The sequence below is a fragment of the Danio rerio genome, chromosome 1, assembly GCF_052040795.2.
Source record: "Danio rerio strain M-AB ecotype USA chromosome 1, GRCz13ab, whole genome shotgun sequence".
NCBI lineage: Eukaryota > Metazoa > Chordata > Actinopteri > Cypriniformes > Danionidae > Danio > Danio rerio.
The window spans coordinates 54,079,284-54,090,000 of record NC_141021.1 but is presented as its reverse complement, the minus strand read 5'-3'; the positions used below and the strand labels follow the sequence as shown (position 1 = coordinate 54,090,000).

Here is a 10,717-nt window from a genome sequence, read left to right as displayed (position 1 = left end):
AATATATATGTTTGATTGTGTGCAGAAGAAACTACTGTTATACAATGACTTATCTATTTACCCAAATTAAGCCTTTGAATGTCGCTGAATACTAGTATCTTGAAGAATATCTATAAATATAATGTGTAAAATATAATGTGCTGTCATTATAGCAAAGATAAAAGTAATCAGTTTTTAGAAATGAGTTAATAAATCTGTTATGTTTAAACTGTGCTTTAAGCATCTTCACTGTATTTTTGATTTTATTATTGATTAATAATAAAAACAGTCGGCAGCAGCAGGAATATCGCGCGCTGTCTCTTTAAGAATAGTGCGGCTCTGAGTATGAAATGGTTTCTCTTTCACGTGTCTTTTGATTCTCAACTTGTTAGTTTATTACACAAATGGGGGTTAATATGAATAATCAATAAACACCGCGCTCTGACACAACTGTGCATGTATTTGACCATTACAGCGCTCACATTAAGATCGCGTTAGATGTGTGTGTACACACGCTACCTGTCCGAGGCCAGACACGGCGCACGCACACACAACAGCACGTGCTCTTTTGCGCTTTTAAAAATATGAATGATGCGCATCCCGTGCTGCAAAAGTTACATTACAGCACACGCTTTTAGTCATTTTCACATGGAACTGAGTTTTGCAGAGGCAAAGAGTTTTCACACGTGTACAACTGGAAAGGGGGCGGTACGTGATGGAATAATCGTTTGTCTCGATTAATGATTTTTCATAATAGTTGAAAGCCAAAATCGAAATCGGATTTTCGATTAATTGCACAGCCCTAATATATATATATATATATATATATATATATATTGTTCAATCATTTTTGTTTAACTGTTTAATTTATTTCAAATGATAGCAAGTCCATACACTCACACAGATTTATTCGAAACTTCATTCAAAAAGTGCTAATTAATTTCACAAGTACCTTCAGAGAAAGAGCCAGTACAAATATATCATGAATGATTCTTTTTTATTTAGAATTAATTGTCAAACTTTGTCATTCTAACACGAAATGATGCTTTTTTTTTTTACTAAATACAAAACGTTTGACGACTGATTTAATGAATGATTGAATGAATGACTGAAGAGCAAACGGGACAGTAAAATGTGACTAATCCTTCACCTTCTTGTCGTTGACTCGCAGTTCAAAGACGCCGGGATGTTCGAAACCGTCTGGCAAGTGAAATACTACAACTACTACAAGAGAGAGCACTGCAACTTCGGCAACAGCTTCAACTGCATCGAGTACGAGGCCAAACCCAACGAGACCCGCAGCCTCATGTGGATAAACAAAGAGGTCTTCCAGTAAAACACCAGCACCAGCGAAAACACCCCGAATAACCATCGCTGTGTGTGAGACCGACAGCATCAGTCAAAGAAACTGAATATTACAAGCTCCACACAAGCGATCCGTCAGGGTATCAATTCACAAACTCAAGCAATGCGTCTATTCGTTCAACCACAGGTCATGCATGATATACAAACATTTATTTATGGCTCTTTGAAAATAATAACAAGGGAACAAAATGGAGATATGTGTGAACGTTTGGGTGAATATCTTCATGGGGATGGCGTTTTAATCTTTTGGCTGTATACCTGATCGATTATGGTTACAAAAACGAAACTCGGATGAGAAAACAGCTTGTGTTTAACTCTGTGATTTTCTGTTTTAGAGACGGGCAGTGCAATGCTTGCTCAAAGCTTGCTCGATGCTTGCTCAAAAAAAGGTGCTGTATGAACGTACACAGGCTCTACGTGGCAATCTACATTAGTATTTATGATATACTATTATAAAAGGCAGGTGGGTTAATATTGAGCGATTATTTATTTGTGAAAGGTGCGTTTCTGTATGGTGTGAATGGATGTTTGTTGATTTCCCATTGTGTGTTGGTGTTGTAGCTATATTTATTAAACTGCTGCCTATTTCTTCACAGAAGCATTAGTTCACTGGAATGAAGTTAGTTCTGGTTTTTTTTTTTATGTTTAATTTAATTCTCTGCCTATTTTGAATCTTGTATTGGTTGTTTGTTTGCTCGTGCGGTGCCTATGTGTGATTTTTCTGTGACTTTGAGCCAAACTTTTGACTTTTTGTAAGAATATAAATGACCTCGTTGATTGATGTTCTGTTCTGTTTTAATAAATACACTGCAGTTATATAAATACACCACCGGTTAATAAAAGACAACAAGAAAGAAGAATGAAATCTGCAATAAATAATGTGGTGGTTATTTTAAAGCAAGCGTATTGGTTTAATAACTATAACTAGATCATAATATATAAAATCCATCATGTGAAGCTATTTTGTGAAGTAATATGATGCAAGCTAATCGAATATTTTTAGATTTTTATTTATACACAATTTATTCTGCAATATTTCATATTTTATAATATAGTTTTATAGCTATTGATATATATATATATATATATATATATATATATATATATATATATATATATATATATATATATATATATATATATATATATATATATATATAAACATACAGTGTATACTTGCTGTGCCACCAAGTATTAGGTGCTTTTGGCTTGAGGGATCAAATACTTATTTCCCTCAATGAAATACTACAAATCAATTAATATATATTCTTTAAAGTTATTTTCTGGATTTTCTTTTTGATATTCTGTCCATGTTAGAATACATCGACCATTAAAAGTACAGAATGATCAGGTCTTTATTAGTGGGCAAAACAACAAAAGCAGCAAGGGATCGAATACTTTTTACTCTCACTGTATATATATATATATATATATATATATATATATATATATATATATATATATATATATATATATATATATATATTATAATATATATATAATCAGTTATTAGAAATAAATTATTGTTCAAACGATTATGTTTACAAATGTGTTGAAACAATCGTTTTTCCATTAAACAGAATTTTTGGAAAAAATAAACAAGGGGCCTCATTATGCAGGGGGGCTGATAATTCTGAATCAACTGCAAACATTTGTGTAGCCTTTACCCAAAGTGAGAATAGAAAATAAGGCAAAATTAAAAAAAATAAATAAATAAAAATGTTATGAACAAAAGGTTTTATAGTAATAAAAATGTAGATTTCAAGACATTTTTAAAAAACAGAATAGATAAAAGATGTTACATACGACATCATTTTTTTCAGCAGTAACAATGCAAATATTTGTGCTAGCCATCGTACATTAAGGATAGAAAATAAGGCGAAATAGAAAAATATAAAAATGTTGAAGAAAATAAATGTTTTATAGTAATAAATATGTACATTTCAATACATTTAAAAAATAAATAAATAGATAACAGATATATATATATATATATATATATATATATATATATATATATATATATATATATATATATATATATATATATATATATATATATATATATATATAAGAACTATAGATCTAGGGCACAAAACACTGTAAATATATATTGTAAATAAATACTTTAGCTATATTAATAAACAACTATTTACAGTTAAAGTCAGAATTATTAGACCCCCTGAATTATTAACCCCCCTGTTTATTTTTCCCCCAATTTTTTGTTTAACAGAGAGAAGATTTTTTCAGCACATTTCTAATTATAATAGTTTTAATAACTCATCTCTAATCACTGATTTATTATATCTTTGTCATGATGACAATACATAATATTTGACTAGATATTCTTCAAGACACTTCTATACAGCTTAAAGAGACATTTAAAGGCTTAACTAGGTTAATTAGGTTAACTAGGCAGGTTAGGATAATTAGGCAAGTTATTGTATAATGATGGTTTGTTCTGTAGACTATCTGGAAAAATAAAAAATATAGCTTAAAGGGGCTAATAATTTTGACCTTAAAATAAAAATTTATATATATATATATATATATATATGTAAATGTATAAAACTCAAGACAAAAAAAGTTAAAACAGAATAGATAAAAAGTCATACATGTGTTGTTGCCTTGCCTCATAACTACTTTCTAATAAAACTAAAGAAATCTACTTTAAAATATTGCATTAAATATATCCGGCTAACTCATTTTTTTCCAAATATGTTGATAGTCCGAGTAGTTGTACACTTTGTGCTAAGGATGATGAAACTTTAATACATTTATTTTGTATGTGTGAATTCATTCAGAAATTTTGGTTTGACCTGTATCATTATTTGAATACCCCTCCTACCTTTGCACAATCTTTTAGTTTAAAAGAAATTATTTGTTATTACTCAGAATCTTCACATAAATCTAAAGAATTTATCTTCAACTTTTTTTATCTTGTTTGGAATTTTTTTATATATATAAACAAAAATGCATGGCTTTAGTACCTGCTTCTCGACATTTTCTGATTAAAGTTAACTCACTGCTCAAATCTTTCCGTATGTTTAACAACAAAAACATGTGTCAGATTCTTGGTTCTATATGAAGAGCTGTCGTCTGTTGAGTTTGATAGCTTTCCTTTAATGGTCTTAATTTATTTATTTTCATACACATTTATACAATTGTAATTTACTTACCCCATTTTTGTTTTGTTATTCTTTTTTCTTTCTGCAGCTGAAGTAATTAGTGTTTTTCCTCTTTTGCATCTCTCTTATATTGATCTCCTGATTGTGGATGTGTACATTGAATTAAAAATACCATAGTGCTTACAGTGAGGGGAGAAAATAAGATGAAAGTGCCCGGATGTGCGGTTCTAACGCCCCTCCCCCTCCAGTCAGTCTCGCTCCCTCCCTCCGGTTCTCTCTCCGCCACCGACACACCAACTCAACCCTCTGCCTCTTCTCTTCCCCTTCCACAGCGGACCTACCGAATCCACCGCAGTCAACCCGTTATCCGTCGACCGAAATAACGGACAAGAAACCCCGAGCGCAGCTTCCTCGCTCAGAAAAACCAACCGTCACCGCGAGCGCGCGCACAGAGCCGTCAGATTCTGCACAAGGCGAGGACTTAACCCGGCCACACAATGGTAAGAATCAATCTCATTCGCTTCCGAAGTATTAAATATCACACACTATCCGCTTTTTGGATCGATATGTCGGTTCTCTGGTGCCGTGACAGACTGCAAACGCGCTCGCGGTGTCGTGATCAAAGCCGCTGTTGATAAAACAGAGCCATTGCTGTCAGTTTGTGGCCCACGTTCAGCCTCGGTTGCGCTGTGAACACTGAAACACACAAGGAAAACAGCGATTTATTTCAGATTTCAGTCTAGATACTGTATTTGTGGGTGAATGTGATGGCGTGGCTGCTTGAAAAGAAACACTGCTGCTCAATCGATACCGCTGTCAGGCTGATCGAGAGCTGGTTTGCCTGTGAAATAGATTGCTTGACAACTTGAATCGACTGGTTGGTTCTCTGGAAAAGATTGAGTTTGCTGGGCCATTAATTTTAAGATAGGAATTACTTTTTTAGCAGTCCAATAGAATGATTTAGAAATTCTGTCATCATTTAGAGCAGGGGTGCCCAAAGTTTTTCTTATAAAGGGCCAAAAAGCAAACCTGATTGAGGATTGTGTGCCCAATGTACAGTATAGCAAATGGGCATGGGACGATAACCGTTTTCACGGTTTACCAAGGTTTTTAAACCGCCTTCATTTTCCTATGGCATGTTTGATTTTTTTATTTATTTGTTTTTGGTTTTTTTTTTTTAGGACAACAGTATCTTTAGCAGAAAAGATACATAAAAAATGCCATTTTAAATCTGATATCTGTGTTTTTGAAAGGAATGAAGACAGCAAAAGTCAATGATTAATTTGAATTATTCAGCCTGACATGTTTACTGTTCCAAAATATTTTAAATGTTTCCGAAACTAAATTATATTGTGTTTAAAAAAGGGAAAACGTTTTTGTTTTTTTACCCTGACATTAAAAAAGAGCATATATTACAGTGGAATTCACAATATCGTCAAACCATGAAACCGTGATATTTTTATTCAAGGTTATCATACTGTCAGAATCTAATACCGGCCCATGCTTAATAGCAAACTGTTTTACAATTAATTTGCCTGGGGGAATCTGCTAATTTGTTCAATAATACAAAAAAATAAAAACTAGAAAATGTTTTAAATCATATTAACTAACCCAGTATCATCTTTAACATGTTATGATGAACTTACGAATGAACTGTTACCCTAAAAACATAAACGGAAACATTTATAACGCAATAGAGTTCAATGCTGAATATGCTAGTCCTCTGTCAAGTGACTGTTTACAGTTTTAAAGTCTAATTCATTTACAAAATTTTATTTAACAATTTAATCTCAGTTTTTTTGTAGCTCAGCAATAAAACAAAGAAACCAAAGTTTACATTGAATTCGAAATGACGATCTCTATTAAAGGCATTCGCCCAAACCACCTCCCCATAACTTTTTAGATGGGACGGTGGGCCAAAGCAAAGGTTACCATGGGCCAACTTCGGCCTGGAAGCCCTACTTTGGGCATCTCTGATTTAGACTCTCTTTACAAATTCTAATTTCATTTGTCACATAGTCATACACCTTAAATAATAATAATAAATTGAGGTAAAGTTGGTTTTATATTCACACATTCATTCATTTTTGGACAGTGACAAATTGTCACATGATGCATGTACTTTAAATATTCAGTCTGAAATGGCATGTATTATGACTTCAAATCAACATTAGGACTATTTAATTTACTGAACAGTGTTTTACATTGATAGTCGTTGGCTGCAAATATTATTTTTCAATTTAGAATTTGCAAAGAATGCTTTTCTGAAAATATATTACCTAAGAAGAAAGTCTAAATGTGTGGAGATAAAACCAACTTTACCTTAATTTATAATAATAATTAGGGCTGGGCGATCAGTATTGATATTTATTGTACTGAACACCATTGTCAGTATCAATAAAAAAAGTTTTGTCGATATTGACAGAATATCAATATCTTTTGTTTTTGACTTTAAACTATTTGCCTAAGTAAATATATTTTTTTTTTGACTATAATATTTTTTGCTTTTGACTATAAAACTATTTGCGTTAGTAAATATTTTTTTGTTTTTGACTAATATTTTTGTTTTTGGCAATTAAGACTATTTGCGTTAGTAAATATATATTTGTTTTTGATTATAGTATTTTTGTTTTTGACTATTAAATCTATTGGCCTTAGTAATGTTGGTAAATTGTTATAAAGTGGTTAAATAAATTTGAAAAAATCCTAATATTCCTAAATGGATTGTTAACAAATATTTAATAATTATCGATATATAATGATTGGAAACATGATATCGTGATAATTTGTTTTGCAATATCACCCAGCCTTAATAATAATAAAAATAGAATCTAAATTATGGAGAAATAGATGTTCTCGTTCTGCAATAGAAAATAAAGCAAACACAAAGTATTTCAAGAATTTCGAGGTATAGTATGTGGCTGTAGTACAAAGTACAAACAAAGTATAAAAAGGTGTAAAAGAGCTATCTATATAGAAACGTAGAAGTGTTTCTTACAAAAAGTGCAAATCGATGCAAGTATTGTGGTTTCGCAAATTGCAATATCAATGCTGAAACAATACATTGTGCATTCTAAAACCAGTCATACGTGGCAATCAGAAATTAAAATTTATGAATCACATGAAAGCTGAGTTAATAAGTTTTCTAATACAATTTTTTGACAAAGATACAGCTTTGAATAGATATTTCTGAGTTGATAAATTTGTGAGCTTTTCTGATATAATTTTGATTAAACAGATTTGTGTAATTTTACAGTAGATTATGATGTATGTTAAAAATCTGTATTTGAAGATTTTAGTTGGGATCCATGATATATTGGTGCCCAAGTCAATATAGATAAGTGCTATTTTTAATGTTATCATTATTGGTAACTAAATTAATTAGCCCGATATCTTTAAGCCGTTAAAATTCTGTATTTTTCCACCGGTTAAACTACCTCACAGGCCTGCCGTTTTCTACCTGTTTGGTTGATGTTCATTGACTTGGTAGCTTTATTTCTGCATTTTTATTTTAGGCAGCATTTTATTTATAGAAAACAAAGTTGGCCAAAAAGAATAGTTTGTTTATAAAGTTTTGGCATCAGTTTACGCTTTCTTGGAGTTGGTTTTAAAATAATATCAGTTGTTCACTGTATGCACTTGCCTTTTGTTTTTGCAATCATGCAGAAAAATTTAAGCAGTAATAAATGTGTTTATCGACTGATATCAGCTATCAGTCTCCAAATCTAAAGTTAGAAGTTATTGGTATTGATAAAAATTCCATCTTTTTTTTAGTCTGAATTTAAAATAATTTGATAGCTGATTAATAACATAGCTCATAAAATCACATCTTTCTAGGGAAGTGTAATGTTTAAAAGAAGTATCGCTATCGCAATACTCAATAACAGTAGTGTGCAGCACTAGCGTGAATGGCAACTGCGCATACAGTTGCAAAAAAGACCAGTTGCAATAGCAAACATGTCGTGTTGTGCGGTAGGATGCCAAATTCAGAAGTCCAAATATAGACAACTTAAATTTTACCATACACCACACTGTTTTTTTTTTTTTTTTTTGCATTTACAATTTAAAGCATTACATTACCCCTATCCTATCACAACTGCAACATTGAAAAAAAAGAAAAAGGAAAAAAAACATAAAAATAACATTTTTTATCATTCCAGAGTTGATGGTGAGAAAACAGAGTGTACCATATTAGTTCAGTCCATATGTTATCATCTAACATGAGAGGCTTGGCAACATCCAAAAGAAGGAATATACAGAAGAGGTGCATCTTAACACAAAAGATAAATTATTAATAATAATAGTAATAATAATAATAATAATAATAATAATAAAATAAAAAAATAATTAACAATAATTATAATAAAAAGCAAAACAGTCATCTCTTCTTGAATCCACCACACTGCTTTTAATGCCATCCGCAGACGTCTTTGGCTAACAGCCATCATAAGAGCTGAATGGAGTGAGGACCTAATTAAAAATGCTCACTTCTACGTTAGTTTTACCGAATTACTGCCTATCACTGGGTGACAAGCTGTTATAACACGCTGAAAGCATTATATAATAATATATATAATATGTAATCAATATAACATATCTCTAACACAACAACAAACTCTGTACCGCGTCTGATGTCATTCCCTCGAATTTTTTTATTTAATCTTTTAAATAAATCGTGTAACCAGTTAGTGGAATTTGATTGTTTGCGCTGCCTTTAAAAAACATTCACAACAAAAGATAAGGGAAATTGATATTTATTTTGCTATCATAACTATTTTCGTGGATTGTTGCATGTTCAGCTTTTTGGCCTGCTTTTTGAGAGAATTGGATTCATTTATCGGGTAGCAACTCTGTTATATGTGTACTAATTTGTATGCTTTAAAAGGATAGACACCCAGAAATGAATGCTGTCATCATTTACTCATCCTGCTTATGTTTTTTTTACTTGTTTTGGAAAAACCACCATTGACTTCCATAGTATTTTTTTGTCCCGTTATTGATGTCAGTGGCTGATTTTTAGGACATTCTTTAGAATATGTTTTTTTTTGTGTGAACTGCCCCTTTAAGCATTAAATTTAGCTTGGGTTTACACTGAATTGTTATCATGGGCAGTGTGGATGATACAATACAGATAGATGTATAGTTAACGACAGAAAACGCGGAATAAACAACAGTAAAAGTTGCTTGTGGTAATGAATAGGGGTAGAACGATATTACAAAGCGAACCGAAATATCACGATACCAACCACAATGCGTATCGCAAAACTCTCGTGGTACTCCTACGCCCCCTGCTGCCCATTGTTGTTGACGTCACTTGTCTCTAACTAATTAAACCAATTTAAATGCATCTGTATTTTATTACATTTGATTAAATTGTATAAGTAATGATGAGCTTTTGTTCTAAATATTATATTTTAAAGCTAGTATTTTTCAAGTGCATGTCATGTCATGTGACTTGAGTGAGCGGTTACTGTATACGCAAGATGGCTGCTTCGCATATATTAAGATTGCAGATCCTGCAGACACATTTAAGTCCCCTGTGTGGGAACATTTTGGTTTTCCAGTGGGGTACAGGAATGGAATTGGTGTTGTAGACGAAGCGCACGCCTATCTGTCCTAACTTTCACGAAACTTACTTATAAGGATTATTATGATAATTTCACAATACAAGGGTGTAAGCAAAAGACTGACAACAGAACTGCCAACAAAATTCATTTAATGTACAAAAGTGAAACCAGAATAATACCCAAATATATACTAAAAAGAAAAATATTTACACTAATAAAAATAATATAATAAACTAGCAAATTTAAACAAAGTTTCAGACAAAATCAGTTAAACTCGAATAAGGTGACAGTAAAGCCAAACAAAAGAAAGAAATATAACAAAACAATTCTAACTCATTAAAAACCTCTTACCTCGCTAAAAACTGATGAAAAGAAAAAAAAGGCATTTAGCGCCGTGCGCCGCATTCTTCCCTATACTGAAAATAGTTTTTTCTGACTAGTCTATGTTGGAGGTATTTATTTAATTTGTGTTGTTTACTCGGGTATCCTGACTGTACTAACATGTGATGGCAAAATTAATAAAGAAAAAAGTTTAGATGTTCTTGTTATTAAGTGAATCTATTGTTCCTTAGCATTGCTGTAAAGATGACATCAACCCTAACCCCAGAGCAAACAGAAACCGAACCAAACCGTGGCTCCAAAACTGAACCGAACCGAACCATTTGGTGTATCGTTACA

General features: G+C 31.9%; 2 protein-coding genes and 1 long non-coding RNA gene across 4 annotated transcripts in view; 2 read left to right on the top strand and 1 right to left on the bottom strand.

Moving 5' to 3' along the window:
- The window catches only part of cnrip1a (cannabinoid receptor interacting protein 1a), a 12,684-nt gene extending 10,526 nt beyond the window's left edge, over positions 1 to 2,158 (top strand). Inside the window, exon 3 of the mRNA NM_001003607.2 lies at positions 1,151 to 2,158. Within this exon, the coding sequence (NP_001003607.1) occupies positions 1,151 to 1,315 (165 nt within the window). The 3' untranslated portion in view covers positions 1,316 to 2,158. The remainder of the gene's footprint in view (positions 1 to 1,150) is intronic.
- A 2,573-nt stretch (positions 2,159 to 4,731) lies between these two features.
- Positions 4,732 to 10,717, top strand: part of ppp3r1b (protein phosphatase 3 (formerly 2B), regulatory s1ubunit B, alpha isoform, b) — a 33,629-nt gene continuing 27,643 nt past the window's right edge. The window contains exon 1 of one of the 2 annotated variants that reach the window (XR_015475716.1): positions 4,732 to 4,972. Coding sequence is in view for 1 of the 2 variants with exons in the window: in NM_001004553.1 (NP_001004553.1) it covers positions 4,970 to 4,972 (3 nt within the window). In the remaining variant the exon portion in view is untranslated. 2 annotated transcript variants of the gene reach the window in all.
- On the bottom strand, positions 4,807 to 8,750 carry LOC147837518 (uncharacterized). Its single transcript, XR_015477016.1, has 2 exons — positions 6,795 to 8,750; positions 4,807 to 6,499 (listed from the first exon to the last, which is right to left on the bottom strand). It is a non-coding gene; the product is annotated as an uncharacterized LOC147837518 (long non-coding RNA).